Source organism: Cynocephalus volans, chromosome 16 (genome assembly GCF_027409185.1).
Source record: "Cynocephalus volans isolate mCynVol1 chromosome 16, mCynVol1.pri, whole genome shotgun sequence".
Classification (NCBI taxonomy): Eukaryota; Metazoa; Chordata; class Mammalia; order Dermoptera; family Cynocephalidae; genus Cynocephalus; species Cynocephalus volans.
The window spans coordinates 4,244,780-4,266,236 of NC_084475.1; the positions used below are offsets into that span (position 1 = coordinate 4,244,780).

General features: G+C 49.9%; 1 protein-coding gene across 1 annotated transcript; it reads right to left on the reverse strand.

Moving 5' to 3' along the window:
* Positions 1-5,028: 5,028 nt before the first annotated feature.
* CACNG5 (calcium voltage-gated channel auxiliary subunit gamma 5) lies at positions 5,029-12,184 on the reverse strand. The gene is made up of 5 exons (XM_063081362.1): positions 11,989-12,184; positions 10,501-10,587; positions 8,868-9,008; positions 5,521-5,666; positions 5,029-5,286 (listed from the first exon to the last, which is right to left on the reverse strand). The coding sequence occupies exons 1-5, from the start codon at positions 12,182-12,184 to the stop codon at positions 5,029-5,031; spliced, it is 828 nt and encodes a 275-aa protein (XP_062937432.1).
* Positions 12,185-21,457: the final 9,273 nt, after the last annotated feature.

Genomic DNA, 21,457 nt, shown 5'->3' on the forward strand with positions numbered 1-21,457 from the left:
CCCCAGGCTGGGGTATCAGCCATCCCCCAAAACTGCTCTTCCTGCTGGTAAGAAAGAGCAAGAGGGGTGAGAAGAAAGCCCCTCCTAGGCCACGAGCAGGATGAGGGGTTGGGAGGGCAGGGCAGACATGGTGTGACAGGTCTTGGGTCACCGGGATAGGGACCCCAACCAGCACTCAGCCCAAGTCAGCACGTCTTCTCATGGGCGCTACCACAATTTCTAAGTTCTTACTCTGGCTCACTCCATCCCAGATTAGAGAGCCTGAAGATGCTGCCCACCTTGTGGATGGAGAAACTGAGGCTCAGAGAGTGCCTCACAGTGGTGGTGGGGCAGTGGAGGTTGAACACAGACAGTCACATCTTGGATACCTTTCAGCAGGAGGCATCTCTCTGCCCGTTGTTTAGCATGAAAATGGTGCCTCTTTGTGTTGAACCCCAGGAGCTGGCTGGTCAGGGGCTGCTCCCCACAACGTCCGGGGGTGGGAGGCTCCCCTTCTTCCCTTCCCCTGTGGCCGAGAGGAAGGAATGGGGCACTGGAATTCTGCCTTCCTCCCCTCCTCTCTCTCTTCTGCAATTTCCTGCCTTTTTCTATGATGAATAATGTTCCTTGGGGTCTCCCCAGTGTCTGATCTCTTAGATAAATTCCACATTTGGGGAGGTTTCGTCTGGGGGCTCAGCACTTGAGCTTGGTTGGGTTTTGCTTGTAAAACCTACAGCCTTTTGAGTTTGGGACAGAGCCTAGAGACAATTTCATCCATTTTCCCCCACTCATGATAGGAATGAAAAAGTGTAGGTCCCCAGAGTGCCGGTGACACACAGAGGGTGGAGCAGCACCCTGATGGGAACTCAGGCCCCTGAACAGGGTCCACTGCTCCCCTGGATCCAGCAGAGCAGAAGCCCCTGTCTGCATGTGCCCCAGGGCGGGGCCACCCAGCCAGAAAACCTCAGCCATCACACACCAGAAAGCTGAGGCAGGCCTGGGCGGGTGTGACTTGGTCAAGGTCACAGAGCAGAGGTCTAGATCCCAGCACAGGGATGTGATAATCCAGAGACCTCAGCTTTGTTGGAACAAAAGGCCTGAGACCACAGTGCCTGGCCTGGGAGATGTGGATCCTGGAGGGGCACCTACCAGATTCAACTCATGTGCTACTTGGAACCCAGATAGCAAAGGCAGCTGCCTCTCAGCATGCGCAGCCCCAGGGGGCTGGTGGGCCTGCAGGTGGTGGCCTGAGCCTCGTCTCTCCTATACCTATGAACAGCAGCAGCCACCAAGGTGGGTCTCAGCCTGTCCCAGCCTATCCTCACCTGAGCGTTTGGTGAAATCCACTCATTCATCCACTTCTGCCCCACTCACCAGGTGGCACATCTGTGTCCCTGAAGCTCACTAACTTCCCAAGTGTCGTATTAGCATATGAGAGTGCGTCCACTGCACATGGATAAAAGTCCAGTCTCAGGAGAGCTGCCCACAGGCTCCTCGTACCCATGGGGCAGTTGGCCTGAGCTAGATGGGCAGCCCCAGGTGGTGATTTGCCCAGACCCGAAGGAGCAATGGTGTTTCCCAGGCCTCTTCTGCCCTTTATCCACTTGCGATGGTTAATTTCATGTATGACTTGGCTGGGTTATGGTGCCCAGATATTTGGCCCAACACTTTTCTAGATGTTTCTGTGGAGGTGTTTTTTTGGATGAGGTTAAAATTTAAGTCAGTGGACATTGACTAAAGCTGATTGCCCTCCCTAACCTTGGTGGGCCTCATCCAATCAGTTGAACAAAGACTGACCTCTCCTGAGCAAGAATTGTTTCTGCCAGAGGCTACCATCAGACTTACGCAACTCTTCCCCGAGTCCCCAGCCTGCTGGCCGCCTCCATCAGATTTTGGTTGCACTTGCCAAGCCTCCGCGATCCTGTTTCTTGAGAACCCTAATAGACCACTTTTATCTAGGGATAAGGGAAAGTTACCCAGACATTAAGTAGGCCCCCACACGAGGTCCTCGGAGACGTCACTGACAAGCCTGTGGCACACGTGGGTTTGCCCCCAACTCCTCTCCTCTGCTCTATGTGCAGCCCTGAAAACTGACTATTCTTTTTAAGGTCATCTGGTGGTTTTGGGGGATGGGGAAATATCTCTGACTCACCCATGGGGCAAGAAGGATGGGAGTGGGTTCCAGACGGAAGATAACCAATGTCAGAATTGTTCCCTCTAGATGGCTGGTAACTCCAAGTCACAATGACACTTTGGTTTATTAGTTTACCCCTCCCATGTTTTGAGAATGAAAAAATAAAAGCCACCAAAGTATTTTATTTACAGTGCTTGGGGAAACAAAAGGTCAGAAAGTGTACTAATTTATGATTTCTGAGTTGAGTTCACACACTTTTATGTGATAAGAATCTTTTGATTGAGGAGAAGCTGCAAATAGGCCCCAGTCCTGAGATTAATTTACAGGCAGAAAGGAAACTGTCCTGGTGGCATGATTATTCACACACTCATCCATCTCCCAGGAGGGAAGAAAATGACCCTGTTCCTAAGATAAGCGTAAACTGCACGTTCCCAGGGTAAGACCCTCTCATTTAGCAGCTCAGCATTCAGGCCAGTAAAGGCCCTTCCTAATGATGTCCTGGTCAACAACCAGCTTGTATTTAAGAGTGGATTCTGTTTTGTCCATGTACAGAAAAGCAAGCCTGGCACAGTGACAGAGAAAGAGTGTTTGGGAAGGAGAAGAGTGCATCTTAGGACTAATCACATTGACAAAACTTGGAGTATCGCCCATCTAAAGAACTGTCCTGTTGGGAAATGCTACCTAATCGTCTGCAAGCTCACTAACCAATTCCTTTGCTTGTGGGGAGAACGTGGTTTCGGATTATTCTGTAAACACTAACCATAGAGTACAACAGTCACAGCAAGGTGCCAATGGAGCGGGAAGCTGGGGCTTTGCAGCTGCCATCAACTTACAGGTGAAAGTCGAAAAGTCACATACGAGAACAATATGGATTTTTCTACATGAGGCTGAATCATGAGAGTTGTGGGTGGGTGTGGGGAGAGCAGGCTTGGAAACAATTTAGGCCAAGCTTTTCAGGGTAGAAGAGGGTTGCCCAAGGCTCTGTGGTGACTTAGTGGCTGTACTGGGACCAGAACTGGCTTCGCTTATCTTCCCCTCTATCATGCTGTGAAATGAATCAAGTAATCCTGCTATGAAACAAGCTGCTTGTTAGGGGCTCAATCATGTCCTCCCCCAAGTTCATATAGTGAAGGCCTAACTCCCAGTACCTCAGCGTACAGTGACCGCATTTGGAGATAGGGCCTTAAAGGAGGTGATTAAATTAAAATCAATCACCTAATGAGTGGGGGTGGGCTCTAATCCAATTTGACTGGTATCCTTATAAGAAGAGGGAATTGGGACCTACTAGGAGACACCAAGGTATAAGACCATGAGAGGACACAGCAAGAAGGCAGCCACCTGCAAGCCAGGTAGAGAGGCCTCACAAAAACCAATCCTGCTGACACCTTGATCTTGGACCTTGGCCCCCAGAACAATGAGAAGGTAACTTTTCTGTTGTCTCAGCCACCCAGCCTGTGGTGGTTTGTCGTGGCAGCCCGAGTTGACCCGTACCCTGCCCTTCCGAAGGCTGCACGCACTAGATGTGTGGTTTTCTCTATGACTTGCCAGAGCCCACGTGTGGCCCACTGTGGCTTTGCGCACTAAGACCTACCAGTACCTTAAAGAGAGCAAGGAAAAAGCTGTCACAGCAAAAATATAAGCTAACAGAGCATAGCATTGTTTTGCTACCCCAAATTTCAAAACCAAAAATGAACATGCTGATGTACACCTGGAGAACCGAGGGGGTCACAGCTTGCAGCGGCTCCCCCACTGTTTTCCTCCCGTGGACTTCCTCGAAGCTGCCCCAAACCTCCCGCGCACAGTTGTCACCCTGCCCAGTCTTCTGGAGAGATCTGATTTGTCTACATGTGTCCTGTACCTAGGAGGCAGACACTCCCTGATTTCAGGATTAAATTGTCAACCCCCAAGTGTTCACAGGCACCCTCAGGAGAGCAGCTGGACCATTCCAAGTCTGGCTTGTTTAGACTCAACATGCACCAGGCGTTACCCAACCCAGCTCCAAATCCCAGGCAGCCTCTTTGAAAGCTGCCTTCTATTTAGGTGGAACAGACATCTGTCTACGTGATTCAATTTTAGGCTCTTGTTCCGGAAATACCACCCTTCTAAGTAGGGACAGTATCCCCAGGGCCAGAAACAGGGCCTGGTGATATGAACCGAGCCCAGCCGAATGCTAAAAATCTCATGGTCAAAATCACTTATTTGGGTTAAGGCATTAAAGACCCCTGTTAAATATGTTATCACGAGGCCATCCATATTAAGACATCTTCAGCCATTAACACCTCTTTCTGGCCTCGGAATCACCCTCAGGCCCTGGGCAGGTGAGTTCTGATGGAAGGAGGGGAAAGGTCCACAGTCAGGGGTGTCGTATGGAGGGACAGGTGTGACAGGAAAGGATAAAGGATTTCAGAAGGAACACTGCCTGCCTGAGGCTTGTGAGCCTGCCAGCCCTCCATATCAGAGTCACCTTTTGTCCCGGGGTCCCAGATCATGCACAGGAGGGCCGGGCCAGTTGACAAGCTCACGAGTCAGCTGAGTCAGTGGAGGGAACTTGGCATCTCAGAGCTGGCCCGGGGCCCGGGGCCATGAAGTCGGGAGCGCAGGAACAATAACACACCACTAGCGCCGGCCTGTCCTGGGCACCGGGAGCCGCGGGCGACCCGGAGCCACGGCCCTGATTGGCACTCGAGAGGCGGGGCTTCCCCGTGCTCTCGACCAATCAGCTTTCCCGCTGGCTCCAGACCCCCAAGACCTCCCCGCCGGGCAGGGAGAGCTACCGAGAGGACACGCGACAAGTGACGCCAGCTATGCAGGGGCGGCCGGGGGCTGCCAGCCACGGGCTTGGGGCTCAGGGGCTTCAGGGGACGACGGGAGAGGCAGTCTGGCTGTCCCCAGTGGCGGGAGGGCGGCGCCCAGGCTCAGCAGGGAGACGACGACATCGGGTCATAGTCGGGGCACTTGAGCAAGGCCGGGTAGTTGCTGTTCATCTGCAGGGAGGCGTCGCTGGAGAGGTCGGAGGGGCTGCGGCCGCGGGCCCAGGCGTCCGGGTGCAGGAACTGGCCCGAGTAGTCGGAGCAGTTGCTCAGCCGCGGCCGGTAGAAGCCGGGGTGGGGCCTGTACATGTCCTCGGCCGTGTACCTCTTCATGAACAGGTACACGGACATCACCCCGGCGCTCTGCAGGGACAGGACGGCACAGCGGAGTCACCGCCGGGGGCCGCCCGGGACACCGCCGCGCCAGGGCTCCGTGGGGACAGGAGCAGCGCCCCGGACGGGGGACACCCGGGAAGGAGGAGAGGGACACATTTCGGGGGTGAAGCCGGGAAGGACAGCGGGGGGTCCAGGGTGCTTGCGCGCTCGTCCCCGGCTGAGCCCCACCCGGCCTGTCCCCGCACGTGGGAGGGGCTTTACCTCTGTTAAAAGGAAGGAGATGGCCGCGAAGGCGAATGACCACCCGTATTTATAGGTGAAGTAGGTCTCTGCGTCCTTGGTCCTGTTGAGCATCTCGTCGTTGATGCTGGAGATGTAGAGCACCAGGCCCACCACGAGAGAGAGGCCTGGGCCGGGGACAGGGAAGGGGACACTCAGCACAGGGGCCCAGGGGGGTTGCTGCTGCGGGGTCTCCTCCCCTGCGGATCGGGAACAAAGCCGGCCTTGTGCTAACAGTGCACTCCTTTTGGAGCGCAAGGGACAGTAGGAGCGTCGTTCCTGAGGACCCTGTTTAGACCAGCACCTTCAAGGTTCAGATGGTTGCAGGTAACAAGGCTCCCTGTCCAACCACCCTCCTGAGCCGGGGGTCAAGCCCAGTGATTCTGCCCCCAGCGGCCCACACCTGTCATACAGACGTGCCTGAGACCCAGCCCCAGACATTCTGATTTATACTTGGCCAAGGCTGGGGCTCTGGCTCTGTAGCTTCTTACAGGCTCCCCAGGTGACACCAACGTGAACCAGGGCTGTGAACCACTGAGCTAGCAAGTGGCTTTTACTAAACTGGGGAATAAAATCGGCCCCCTCAGCAGAGGTAGCCAGGGCCTCCCATCCCTGTCTCTGGTGGTGAGTGGTACACACCATTGTGGAGTCAACAAATGTGGCCCGTGGTCCGTGCAGCCCACTGGCCACAGGGCGTGGCCTCTCTGAGATCTGTTGGCAGGCGAGGTAAAGAGAGTTTGTCCAGATTCTGGCAAGCACTCAATCAGGAGGCCTTTGGGGCCCAAACTCCTACTGCCATTGTGCAAATGACTGCCCCAGGCACCAGTCCCATTAATTAATAACTGTAATTGAATCAAGACATAATTAATTACTCTGTTTTGAGCTGTTCAGGTTCAATTCCATTCACGTTATTTTATGAAACTGGGGCATCTTGAAGGATGAATGTTAAAGGAAACTAGATGTGATTCAAACCTTCCTCGGGACGTAACCCATGTTTGAATCCCTGCTGCCCCCAATGAACCCTCTTTATTGTTACCATTGACACAACTTCATGTGGCCTAGCTCAGTCCTAGACTTCTGATCCTGTAGCCCACTGCTGAAAAATGTCAGGTGCCTTGACTGCTGTATAGCCTGGGCTGTTGTGAAGTTCACAGAAGGAAAAGTAAAGAAAGAGCTTAAACCTGGGTTTGTACCTCTTGGACTAGGAGGAAATATCACCATGCAAAGGTTGGACCGATGGCATTGTGGGTGTTCAATAGATATTTCTGGGATTGATAGATGGAAGGGTGGAAGGATGGATTAAATAGATGGAAGGATAGATGGAAGATGGGTTGATGGGGAGATTGAAAAATGGATGGACAGATGGATGAAAAAGAGGAGGGGTGGGTGTGTGGATGGACGGATGGACGGAAGGAAGGAGAATGAAAGAATGGCTTTTTGGGAACCAGGCACTCTGACTGCGTTTGGCTCCCAAGCTATGTTGACAAGAAAATGTTGGGGACAGGATCCTGAAGTGGCTTGGGAGTCAGGCGGCAATCAGAATGCCTGGTGCTCAACAGCTGTTTCTTTTCTTTCCTTTCGTACATCCATCCATCCGTCCGTCCATCCACTCACCCACCCACCTTCCATCCAAGCATCTCCTCCCCCAGCCTCCCCTCCCCAGTCAACCAGTCCAGGGCACCTAAAACATGGGCCCTGAGAATCACTCCTTTGGCTTGAGTCATTATCTCCAAAAGAAAAGATCTCCATGAAAAAGCGTAGGTTACCTTGAAGGAGAAAAAGAGCCTACCTTTATTTACCGTATTTCCTTGTCACTCTACAAATCTCATCCATGTCCATGGTTCCCTCTCCTACTCTCCAGGCTCATAGCTCCCAAGTATAAATCTTTGGTCCAATTCTCTCCCCTGAGATCCAGACCCTCCCCTCTAGCAGCCTTCTGGACACCTTCTCCTAGATGCCATATGGGCACCTCAAATTCAGCATTTCCCACACTAAACTCATGATCTTTGCCCCAAATCTGCTCCTTCTCCTGTGATCCCTACAAGAATGACATGAGGCACCATCCACCTGGTGCCCAAGTGAGAAATTGGCGCTCACCCTGACTCTCCCCTTGAAAGTCTAGTCCCAGTCCTCTTGAGTGTACCTCCCAAATGTCACTTGAACGCTCTCATGTCTCTCTTCTCCACCGTCACCCCCCAGTTTGGGCCGCCGTCACTTCTGTACCATTGGAAGAGCCTCTTGCCTGGGCCCCCGACTCATGGCTTCCACCATTCCTCAGAGGGGTCTAAAATCTAAATCTGATCATGTCATTCTTGGCTCAAAATCCTCCTGAGGCTTCTCTTGAAGTCCAAAATTGATGAGATGACCTCGATGCCCTCCCCAGCCTCACCTCCCACTACATTTCTGCTCACGCCTGCTGTGACGAGTCGTGCTCAGTTCCCGCAGCGCCGCATCCTCTCTCTTCCCTCCAGGCCCCCCTCCCCACCCCCGCCCCCACCCCCAATCTCACTTCTTGCCTAGTTCCTGCTCACCCTCTGGCTCGCCTTCTCCTGGTGGTCTTCCCTGACCAACCCTTGGTCTGAGTTTCAACCACTGCTCTTGGACCCCATAGCGGTCCTTGATGGCCACTATTGCAGCCCTTTCCGCACCGTGTTCCTATTTCCTGTCTACTTGTTTATGTCCCCATTACACGGACCTTTTTGTAGGGAGCAATGCCAGCCCCCAGAATAAGACCAGGTAGATATCATGAATGAATGAATGAATGAACGAGTAAATGACCTAAATAAAGAATGAATGAATGAAGTACAACCTGGTGTCAGTCCAGGATGAAGGGCCATGTTGAAAGGGGGTCTAGGGTACAAATGGAGAATGAAGGGGACAGTAGGAGTCCCCAGGGATAGCTGATGGCGGGGGTGGGGTGGGGTGAAGGGGCCATATTCCAAAGTCATGTTTTTTACACAAAACCATGAAGACGTGGCCTCTTCAAAAGTAGGAATGAATACTCATTATCTGTGGGAAATAAAAAGGAAGTGGTGGCAAAGTGCAGAGTCAGGAGGGAACCCTGGGTCCCTTCCCAGCTGTGCCCCAGGGTGGGCCTGTCAAGCCACTCTGGAGCCTCTGTTGCTCTTCCGGAAGGTAATGGATGGGCCTGGGGTCACCAGAAGTCTCCTCCAGCTCTGACCCAATTTTTCCCAGGTTACTGACTCAGCTTGTCCTATTTCCAGTGCCACAGGTTGACCCACAGTCATGACCAGGATCCCCCAAAGCAGAGCCGTGTAGGAGTTAAATCAAAAGTCCAGAGTTCATGAAAGGGAAACAATACAACTCACCTGAGAGGATAAAGAAGATGCCAGAGACAAAGGCCAGTATTGTCCTGTGGGGACGGACGTGTCCAATGTTGCTCAGGATAAACCCAATGAACATGAAGAAGAGGCTGACCAGAGGGAACGGCGTGGCCGAGCGAATCATTTCTAATTAAGGGGACGAAAGGATGGCATGTTGGACTCCAGCAGCCTTACCCGCTGCTGATCCTGCCAAGTTCCTGGCAGTGTCTACCATCCACCCTCCAAGCTCCACACCTGTGCGAGTCCCCCGGGCTCCACCCCACACTGGGGTGCCCAGGGACCTCCCAGCACTGACAGGGCTTCTGTCCCTGAGATGGGGCTGGACGGGAGACTTCAAGTGCCCACATATTCAGGGCCTCTGCCTTCTCCAGGCACAAACCACTTCCCTCCTGGGAGTGTAAACTGCCTGCCAGTGTGGCAGCTGTTGAAGGGCCTCATCAATCCATCTTGTTTCCTCTCCCAGGGAGATTCACCATTTCCTTGGGCAAGGGGCCTCTCTGAGTGGAACAGGGGATAGTTGCTGGCCTCTGTGTTCTTCACCTTATAACTACTTGGGGAGCAGTTCTGCTGTATAATAAAGAACCTGTCTAGTCTTTGCCCCTGGTTCCTGAGAGCTAACCTCTAAATCCTTGGCATTTCCCAAGTGATGGGAGTATCTTTGGTAATCACGGGGGGCCCCTCCACCGCTCCGTGTCTATGCTAATGAGGTGACTCAGGTTGGGGGCTGAAAAGACCAACCATGAGATTAGAGGGTTGGGGGTTTCAAGCCAGGTGGTATCAGCCTGACCTCTGGGGAGGAAGGGGAGCTAGATATTGAGTTCAACCACATGGTCAATCATTCAATCAATCATGCCTTGTAATGAAACCTAATAAAAACTCTAGACACCAAAGCTCGGTTGAGCTTCCTGGTTGACAAACATATCAGTGTGTCAGGATGGTGACACATCTTGATTCCACAGGGAAAGGATGCCGAAGCTCTGCATCTGGGACCCTCCCAGACCTTGCCCTATGTATCTCTTCATTTGGCTGGTCCTGATTTGTAGCCTTTATAATAAAACCGTAATGGTAAGTATAGCACTTTCCTCAGTTCTGTGAGTTATTCTTGCAAATTATTAAACCCGAGGGAGTCATGGAAACCTCCAAATTTGTAGCCAGTTGGTCAGACATGCAGGTGGCCTCGGGACCTCTGAACTTATGGCTGGAGCCTGAAGTAAGGGCAGTCTTCCTGGAGGCAAGACCTTAAACCTGTGGTCTGTGTTCACTCCAGGCGATCAGTGTCAGAATTGTACTGCAGTATTGCAAATTCACTCTGGGGGTCAGAACCAACTCTGGTGAGGCCAAGTCCTTGAAGCCAGTCTCACTAGGGTCCAGAGAGTCCATTTCCCTGGATATGGATGCCCTCTCCCTTGCCTGGGTCTCAAGACTTGGAGATTCCAGCAACCCGTCTCCACCCCTGGAAGGTTAACCTGCAGAGCAAGCTGTAGTGAACTCGGCCGCACACCCAGCTGAGTCAAGGGCATCAGCTCTTGAGAAACACGTGGGTCACCCTGACTGCTCCCTCTGTCCTGCTCCTCCCTGTCCAGCCAGTGGCTCAGGTCGGAAAGTTTGAGACACCTACTTAGAACATTGACCGTGGACTCGGATGTCATCTGGGTGTTCATGGGCATCACATATTCTATGGTGAAGCAGCGTCCTCGCTCCTCACCTGTGGAGACAGAATTATTTACATTTCCAGGTCCTTCTTGAACATGGATTTGAAGTTAGTGCCTTCAAATGGTATCTCCAAATGCCCTTAGGATCTTTGACCTGCTGTGTCTTTGTATCGGGCTGGGTCCTGTCCGTGGCTGGTGGCCCCCAGCAGGGCTGGGAGCACATCCTGACATCACGTCCTTCCTGCAGAAGCACCTGTGAGGATGGACCCGGGCCCCGAGAGTTGCATGAAAAGAGGTCAGCGCTGCAAACTCTCTGCACTGAGCAAACGGCTGGTGTGTGCCATCGCTTCTGAACAGATGGTGCCGACGATGGCATGTGGCTGACAAACTCATTAGTGTGGGTGTCACAAAGCTTTGTCAACCACTTTGGGAACCAGATCCTGGTAGCTCCAAACTCTGCTTCCGATTTAAGCAGAGACCAATGCTGCACAGTCTGGGGTGGTGGGAGAAGAAGTCGGAGTTGGATGCCATCCCCAGAACAGACTCAACAAGTGACCAAAAGGCCAGGACTTGAGGTGTCCCCCCTGCTAAATGCTGATGGGGGCCAACCACCACCTCATCCCTCACAGTCCTACCACACAGCTGGGGTCAGGGGGAGGGATGCTGGGAGAACCAAGTCGTGTCTCTTCTCAATGCACGTGTAGGTACAGGGCCCTACCCAGAAAAGCCCAGTGACCACACTGCGGTGGTCCTGACCAGACCAGGCTGCAGCTAGTCTCAGGTGACATGGAGATGCTTTTCTTGTACAGGCTTGTCTGGGGCCATGACAAAGGGAGTAGCATCCCCAAGGGTTCCAGAGAAGCCCTAGCAAGCTGAGGGGAGGCCCTGGTAGGTGGGCTTCAAACCTGCACCACCCTGCAGAACTGGCAGGACCTCATTTGTGTTTTCTCTGTGCCATTTCGTGAACAGAGCAACAGCTAAGTATCTCCCATCCTGCAAACTAGTGGATACAAGTGAAGTTCAGGAGACTTAACCTCCCTGAATCTTCATTTCCTCATTTGTAAAGTGGAAATAACAAGTCCTGTGTTGCAGTGTTGTTGGGGGTTACATGGGATCGACTGTGCAATAGCGGAGGTGGGCAAGAGCACTTAGAGCTGTGCAATGCTGCTCTCCTTCAGCCCCGGGGAAGCTCGGAGTGTGGGAAGGCACGGTGACATTCAGCTTTCAGGAGGGAAGACCTGGGAGATAAAAAGACTTGCTCAAATGGACATGGACAGTCAGGGCTTGAGTTTGGAATGGGGTCCTGGTCTCTGCAGGGAGCACCAGGTAGAGTTATAGGGATTGTTTATGGAAAACTCTCTTTCCAGCATCTCTTGGGCATCACTTCCCAAGAAGGGACCACTTGGGCAGGTTTTCCTGGGAGCAGGGCTGTCCCCAACCCACAGTGCTCTTACCTGCGAGGAAGCAGACCCGCCAGAGGCCTGAGTGCAGGGACATCTTGGTCTCAGTGCTCTGGTTCTGGGGCAGGATCACGCCCTCTTCCAGGTACAGCCAGTAGTCGGTGCTGACCGCGATGCCCAGGAGGCCCAGGCCGCAGACAGCAAAGACGCTGCTCAGCAGGGTCAGGGCCTTCCTCCCGCAGGCACTCATCTTCCCGGACGCTCGCTGGGCAGCCCCCAGCACAGAGTGGGCTCTGGGGGCAGGAAGAGAGGGTGAACAGGTGGTCACGGCCACAGCTCTTAGAAGGCCAAATGAGGGCCTTTGGGGCAGTAACTAAAGTCAATTCTGCTTGGCTCAAGGGAAGAATGAAGATCACCAGGCCACTCCCTGGACAATACAATACAGAGGAGCCACCACTTCCTCTCCGCCTCAGGAATTCACAGCTGTCTTTGCAGGCCACAGCACAGGCCCCCTGTCCTCACTGGGAGTCTCCCTTGCTGAGTAGTACCATTCATTCATTCAGCAACCCATTGTGCCAGACATGGGAGATAGAGACATTGAACGTGACACTGCCCTTGCCCTTGGCGAGCTCCCCATCTAGAAGAACAAAGACACCCAAGGCATAGAATGCAGCCCAGTGGGGGCTGTGCTAGAGACCTGCCCAGGAAGAATGGAGGAGCGAGCTCTGCTCGGTGGGCTTCCCTGTGCTGCGAAGTATTCTGAGATTCAAATGTACTCTGTGAGAGTAGCTGCCGCCGGGAGAAATGGCGCAGCTTTGGAAAAAGGCGTCTTCCTCATATGACTCTGATTGTAGGAACAGGTCAACATAAGTAAAGAAGCCACATCAGAGTCCAAGTTCAATGGTCCCCTTCATCCACCTAATCAGAAATGGTCTGAGTCTTGCCTGCTGAGCACACCACACTGGCAGGAGCCAGCTCTGAACCAGCCACAGGGAAGCTGAGAGCCTGTGCAAGGTGATCCACGAGCACACTTACGACACCTGCCGGGACCCGGCACTGGCTCAGGGCTGGGAAAGAGCAGGGAGCAGGGCAGAGGGTGTCAGCCCCGGCGGAGCCACAGCCCGGCTCGGCACTTCTGAACACCTGATTCCTAGGCACCACTCTTAGAGATCTGATACAACTGGGCTCAAGTGGGGCCTGGGCAATGTTTTTTTTAAGACGCTCCTGGGTGATTCTAATGTGCAGCCAAAGTTGAGAACAACTGACCTTTGCTACTCAAAGTGTGGTCCATGGACCAGCAGCATTGGCATTGCCAGAGAGCTTGGTAGAAAGGCGGAATCTCCGGCCCTTCCAACTTTCTAAATCAGAACCTGCATTTCAACAAGATCCAGGTGAGCTCTCTGCTCGCTAGAGTCTGAGAAGCTTTGTGCCAAGCGAACTGGTGACAACATTATAACGTAGCCACTGCTACGATGGTGAAAGCCCCTGATGTGATGCGAGCCCAGAAGGAGCTCACCCACCCAGTGGGGCTGGAGGGGGCAGGCAGAGCCATCTCTAGAAGAGGGTGGGCCTGGGGCAAGTCAGACAGGGTGTCTGGCCTAAGCCAGTTGTGGCTGCAAGGTTGCCATGCCGACAGCATCTCTCATTGGCTCCTTGCAATATTGCAAAGTCGGAAATCTTGACATGGGATGTTAGCAATGGTCAGGAAAGAGGTGCAGAAGCACCTCCCTCGGGTTCACTAAGCTCAGGGTCCGAGGGGTGTACCAGGGGTCCTACCTAAGGGAAGGCATCATGTCTCAGCTGAGTCCTGAGGCACAGGGGGATATTGAGACAGTGGAAAGGGGACAGAAACCAGATGGGTCTGCAGAGTCTGAGTTCGCTGTAGAAGAGGGAAGAGTGCAGGAGATCAAAGCTCCTGGTGAGAAGCGGGGGCATCCTGGCCTAGCAGCTGCCCACGGAGAGTCGATCTACAGAATTAGCCACACGCTGGCTTCCTGGAGGCATGCAGGAGTGTGTGTCCATGTCCACAAAGGCACCCTATTTTACAAGGCTGGCAAGTACAGGAGGTTAAGCCATGACAGTCCTTCCTATATTGGCTTTGACAAAGAAGAGAGAAATGCAATGTAAAACAGTGGGCCCTCCTGGAGATCCAAGTCATTCCCCACACAATAGGGTGAGAGGTGGAGCAGGGCAGCTTGCATCGAATATAAGTATCTAACAAGGCACCTACTATGTGTGGAGCCCTGCGCTTGCTGCTGTGGAAGAGGCAGCGGATTCTGAGGTGCTGTTGCTTGCAGAGTTTGCAAGCTGGAAAAATATGAAAACACAGCATCATGTTATGACTCAGGATGGGATAGTCTCCTAACAGGCAGACCCCGGGTCCTGAGGAGGGGAGGGAAGGGAAGCAGGGCAGGCTGCCTGGAGGAGCCGGGTTCCACGCAGAGCCCTAGGGAATGGAGGCAGCAGCACGAGGATGGTTAGCGGGGGTAGGGAAGGGGAAGAGAGTGGACGGATGAGACTCCTGAGTGAGGAAAGCAGCCCCGTACACTGCAAAGAGGCCTGGGACGCAGGAAACCTGGACTCTCCGTCCAGCCCTAAATAGCTGTGTGATGTTGGCAAATTAAACTCTCTGAGGCCCATTTTTCTTCTGGGTTACACAGAGAAGAGAATAATAATACGCGCTAAAGTATATTAAACGTTTGTCATTGCTAGGCCTCCCGCTGAGCACTTCACTCTCTGTTTTAATCCTTACAACTCTATTACCATCCCCATTGTACAGATGAGCAAACCAAGGACCAGAGAGGTGAAGGAACTTGCCCAAAATCACTCGGCTAGCAAGTGGTGGTGCCTGCATTTGAACCTTACCCTGCCTTATTCCCAAGCCCTTTCTGGTATCACCCCCATGAGTGATTTCCAAAGTGGGTTTCATGGAGGAATAGTTCCATGGAATATTCTAGAAAAAAGGACTCTGGTGGAAAAAAGCTTGGGGAGCTCTGCATCTAGCATCCTTGAACAATCATGCTGCACATTATGCCACAGGCCTGAAAAGCCTATTTAGCTTTGCTTGTTCCAGTATGTTCCAAATGTATTTGACCACAATACGGCATCGTGTTCTGTGAAACCCACTTTGAGAACCATGCTGCCGGCCACAAAGAAGAAGAAGACCTGCCCTGCGCACTCCACACAATTGCTGGGGTGATTATATGCAACAGCACATATGACGGTGCTTTGAGAAACCTAGAGCACGATCCTGGTGTGAGGTGTTATTATTAAGCAACAATGAACTAAGCCCCTGCTTCTTGCAAAGCAAAGCGATCAGAGCTTCTGAAATGTGACGGCCATTGCCCAGCCGACGCTGAACGGCCAGTCGTAATGTTAAGCTAGGTAGATAGATGAAAAAGATTCGGGCTTTGGAGATTTGGAAAGATGCAAGTAAAGAGGAGATTGGATCTGAATCTATAAAAGCAAGAAAAAAAGAAAAGGCCGAAGGTGACCTTGCCCGCCAAACTACAACAGCAGGCCCTAAAGCCTGGAGCGTGCTTAGGACAACCGAAAAGTCTTATCCCTTTCCAGAGTGTGGAACACATTTATGGAACTCTCCATGGGGTGAAAAAAATACCCAATTTTATTCATTACAAAATTATATGTATGCTTCTATTATGTAATCATATTTATTTGTAAAAAATATGACTGAGTACTGATTAGCTACCAGGCACCGTGCAAAACCCTTTGTGTACAGTAGCTCGTCAGGACCTCATGATAATCCCATGAGTAGCACTATTAGCCCTATTTCATGGATGGAGAAACTGGGGCTTACAGATGTTAAGTAGCCCACAGGACATCGTAGGTGGGTGGCAAACTGCGGATTTAAACTCGGGTCTAACTCCAAAGTCTATGCTTAGACCACACCATCTCTCTACTGAAGAAATAAATGCGTTCAAGGAGTGTTGGGGTGAGGCAGAAACATCCAAAGTCGCTCACCAAGGGAGTCTAGAAGCGTATGAGACACAATATTTGGAAAATCTTCTTTGTGAGTGGCCAGGGGTTACATAACACTTGCTTGGTACCACAGGGCTTGCTATGCGAAGTGATGTGGGCACATCCTCTGGTGTCAGTTTGATGGAGGAACACTTGACTCAGCATTTCTGGCTCTGAAAACCACCTTGGAGGGCGGCAGGACTAATATTTCTCTCAAATCACACCTAAGGAAATCAAGTTCCAGAGCAGAGCAGTACCTGAGATCACCCAGCCAAGGGACAGGGTGTGAGCTGGAAATCTATTGAATGCTGATCCTCCAATGCTTTTAGTTCTGTACTGCACAGAAAATTATAATGCAGAGCGTGGAAAGTACCTGAACTTCCCCACTCTGAAAACCACCATTACTAGTTCTTTGCTGTCCAGTCTTTTTTTCCTGTTACTGTGCAAGGGTGTGTACATATTCTCCTACCCAAAGACTTCGGTGGGGACAGGAGTCCCCTTGAAGACGCTGGTCTGGCATGGATTCCTATTTCCCACCAGGCCCTTCTCTGCTTTGGCATGGTTGTTTCTCTACCCCATGATTTCGATTTTTTTGAAGAGGGAGGCAGACATTTTCATAAGTTGCTACCACAAGAGAAGATGTTTATGCTATAATGTTAAATGAGTAAAGTTGAATACAAAACCACACATTTAACGTAAACTCAACTGTGTAAAAAAAATTCAGACTGGGAAGATATAAACCAAAATGTTGATGGATGCTTCCAGGTAATAGGTTATGCATATTTTATTTTCTTTATACTTTTCTATGCTCAATAAAACTTCTAAAAGAACACATATTATTTCTATTACCAGATGAGAAAACGAAGTTAAAGATTAGAGCCATCAATTCTCCAGTCGCTGCCCTGGTAAACAAAAACACAAGGCTCCAGTTAACTCCTGGGCTTGCAGATGGGGGCCCAGAAACACGGCAGCTTTCAGTTTTTGAAGATGATTACCCGGTGCTATTACCTCTAAGTATTAGCTTGTTAATTATCAGGAATTAACAGTGGTTAATTATTATCCATGACTAGCAATTAGGGAGAAACGTCTTGTGGAGATTAAATCACTAATGGCACATTTCCCTGCCCAAGCCAATAATAAAAGAACTTGTAATGAAGTGCTTAGGTGCCCAGAGGTAGGTAGGTGGGGAGGACGAATGGGGTTTAATTGGAGAGAAGAAAGAAATGGAAGGAGAGTTCTGATCTCAGTTTCCCACTAGCCCAGAGAAGCCCCAGTAGTGCTTTGATAAAGGGCCTGGGGAGTTGGGGTTCTTGACAAGGCTTCAGAGCTGCTCCATTGACTCAGCGTCAGCTTGGCCAATGCCAGCAGGATGAGCTGGTGACCAGAGGACAACACCCAGTCGTCCTGTGGTCCTGCCTGCTTCCCACCATGCTGATCTCCATTACCTTCTACAGTGCTTAAAAATGACCACAAATTCTTCGACACTCCTCCCATTGAGAAATGGGATCCAAGTCTCCTCCCCTTGAGTCTGGGCAGACTTGTGACTGCTTTGACCAATAGAGTACATGAAGGTGATGCCATGTGACTGCTGAGGCTGGGTCATGAAAAGAGATGCAGCCTCCTCCTGGCTCTCTTGGGAGCTCACTCAGGGGAAACCAGCCCCCATGTAAGAAACCCGACTACTCTGGGACCACCAACATTTAGAGCAGGGCTTCTCAACGCCAGGCCTGTTTGGAGACAGATAATTCTTTGTTGTGGGGGGCTGTCGTGTGCATTTCAGGACGTTTAGCAGCATCCCCAGCCTCTATTCACCAGATGCCAATAGCACCCCCAGTTGTGATAGAGCAAAACGTCCCTGGGGGGCTAAATCACGCCTGGTTGGGAACCACACTTTAGAGGCTATGTGCAGGTGCCCTGGTTGACAGCCCAGCCAGCAGCCAGAAGCAGATGCCAGCCATGGGACTGACCCATCCTGGACAGAAGTCCACCCTGGTTGAGCCTTTGGATGACTACAACCCCAGCCAACATCTAACTGCACCTTTAGGAGAAACCCCAAGAAAGGACTGCCCAGATGAGCACTTCCCAAATTCCCAACCCACAAGGTTGTGAGCAAAACAAAACAGTTGTTGTTTTATTACCATTATGTTTCAAGGTATTTTGCTATATAGAAGTTACCAAAATAGCTTCCTTACTTAATCAGCATCTTCTCACTGCCTAGGTATGATATAAATCCCAGGTGTGGCTTTGTCCAAAACATTACTAGTGATAGAAGGCCTGAGGGTCATAGTTTAATTGCTGAAATTTACAGCTATGTGGGGAAATGAACGGCAAATGGGTTTTGGGATCAGGCAAATCTGAGCTGGAGTGTTGGCTCTGCCAGGTACCATCCTGGGCAAGTCACAGCACCAACTCTGAACTTCAGTCTCTTCATCTGTAAAAGAGGGATAAGTTCATAAGAGTTATTGTGAGGACTTATGAAAGTATAATCGAATAAAGCTGGGCTGCCTCATGACATCTCAGCACAATGCTGCAATCAAGTAAGTAACATAATCTGACACCCCAAAAGCAGTAAACAATGGAGCAGATTTAATTGGGTAAATGTGTTCCTAAAAAGGGGCAAAATGGCCCAGACTTTCTCATCTCCACCCCTGGCAAATTTCAGCCCTCCTGTCTCCTCTCTCACATCCACATATATGAAGGTTTTTAGATTGGAGAGATTTTAGGTTTTTCTCACGTGAGGAGCTAAATTGCTCTGTATAATGATGTAAAGGGTGTCTCCATGGTGGGTACAGTAGTATCTCTGCAGACACAGAAAATAAATATAGTATTAGCAAACACGTATCAAGTGCTTGCTAAATGTCAAGCATAGCAGGGCTCAGTATCAGAGGGTAGTGTCGCCTGAAGCCTGGAGAACTCTAGGTGTCACTACTGTCTTGTTGTCCCTCTCAGTTAGAGACACTGCCCTCCACCAAGTGGTCATGACACTGCCGACTGTGGAGTGATGAGTGGCTTGTGTTCCCTGCTGGCCCTGCCAAGCTTTCTCTGCCACATTGTAGATGCCCTTTGGAAGTTTGAGCATTTCTGGGCAAGGATTTGCTGTCCTTTGACAAAAGCAAGACCTGAGGAGTATGCTTTCTGCATTTCAAGCACTCTCTGCCCCAAGACTAAGAGAAAAGCCACAGCAAGCTTTCTGCCAGAAGTCCGGACTAGCCAGCTGAGGATACAGAGCTCTGGAACAAGCCTGTCACACTGTGTTCCCAAACCTCCTGGAGTAAAAGTCAGTGTCTAATAAAATTCCCTTCACCATTGGTTTTGCAGGAGATTACTGATGGGCCAGTTTCCATAGGGGCCAAAGGGCACCATGGGCACCCACCAAGGGTCATTGCTCTTATCAAAAGAAGTCTAGCTGAAGAGACAGATGACCATGACTTTATTGAAGGTCTAACAAGATGCTTGTAAACTATCCACGTTTCTCCAAAGGCATGGCTACAGACACCAAGTGAGAGCCACCTAACCAGGTAGCACTAAACAAGTAGTCATAATAGTAATTATATCACAAATATTATTTTCTTTGCAGAATTTTTTCTAAGCAAATTAAAATTTTCCATGTATTAAAAATGGGACTATATTGTACTTACCATAACGTAGCCTGATGTTATTTTACTTAATATGATCAATATTTTCTGCATTATTTTTAAAAGCTGCAGGATATATACAAGGGTACTTCAAAAAGTTCATGGAAAAAGAGAGTTAAAAGATAATACGAATCTTTCCATGAACTTTTTGAAATACCTTCATATTCTCTGATTTGCACATCCCAAAACAGATATAACCATTTCCCTACTGTGGAACAGATAGGTTGTTTCCAAAATTTTTCCTATTGTAAACAGCAATGAATAAACATACTTAAAGCTAATTATCTGTGGGCCTCTGCAAGCATTTTCTCAGGATAAATTCCCACAAGCAGAATTTCTGGATTAAAGCATATGAACTATTTCAGTACTCTTAAAAGTATCATCAGACCTTGTCTGAAAGATTTCAAAAGCATTTTTACCCCTGCTGCCTGAGATACAACAAACGTTTCCCTGTATAGACACAGAGAATTCCACACTGCCACAAGTCAGAAGAGCCCCACCCCTACCTCCAGTGAGAATTTGGAACCTGGGATCTGCTCAGCTGATTGCTGTGTTTGCTACATCAACATGATTTGCTAGATTAAGACTTCTGTACTACTGGTGATGCTGCAGGAAATTTCAGATGCTCTCATGTAAAGCAAAATGTCTTAAATCAGTGACTTGAAACTTTTTAAGGTGCCTCATATCACGTGTGTGAAAATGTAAACATACGGGTGCCCAGATCAAGATTAGCTGAGAAACCATTAGAAATAATACAAGTGTTGAGATAAATGGCTGGACACACACACACAAATCAACAGCGATACACAAACAGTAGCCGGCTGGAAAAGGCAATGCATGAAAAAAATCCTATCTGTGTAGCAACAAAATGGTAAACTATTGGAGATAAACTTAATCAGTTATGTGCTAGTGCTACATAAAGAAAACTCTAAAACTATGGAACATAAATCAAGACTAATAAATAAAATAATAGTTCACATTTTTTGATAGGAAGACAATGTCATAAAAAATGTCAACTCTCCCCTAAATTAATCTGTGAATTCAATGCAGTGAGTTCTGTTTAGAAGATGACACACGGATCTCGGGTTAGTTTAGAAGCAGAAACATTTGAGAATAGCCAGGAAAATTATTTTAAAGATGAAGATGAATGAGTGGAAACTACCAGAGTTGTGCTCATTATGCAGTGATGACAATTAAAACAGTTCGATGCTGATGAAGAAAGTGAATCAATCAATGGAAATTAAGAGTTTAAACTTCCACTGCTGGCTATGACGAACTAGCTTATATTGAGCCAACTCTCCTGCTGAAAATAACTAGAACAGTTGGATAAACTTTGCTTAAAGACATTAGAGAGCAATCGAGGAAACAAAGCTTTTAGGGGTCAAGAACTGAAGATCAAAGAAATGTATCGAGATAAGCCTGACATTTTTGTATGACTTTTCTGCTTGAATCATGAGCTGGTTCATATGGCGTGTGAGTCTGAGAGGCTGAGCAAAAGTCTGTGCAGATTTTACAGCAGTCTCATGATGCTGTGGAGTCAAAATGAGAGTCCAGGGCTTGCCAGGTTGGACAGACCTGGTAAATAGCCCAATCTTTCAAACGGGGGACTTGGGAGGGCTCATACTTTATGTGAATAAGTAGTAAATCAGCCTTCACCATGATGGCAACCCATCTTCAAATCAGCTCCGTTTATGATTGGATGTAGGCCATCTTCTCCTGTCTAACAGACTGCTAATTTCTTGGGGGAAAATAACAAAACCAAGATCTTCCACAATTTTCCACACAGATGTCTAGCATTCAATCAAATGTTCCCAGACATATCAAGAGGCAGGACTAAGACTAAAAAAGTAACATCAGACGCAGGAATAATGAAAGTTGGAACGTAATATGACACTTTTAACAGGCTTAAA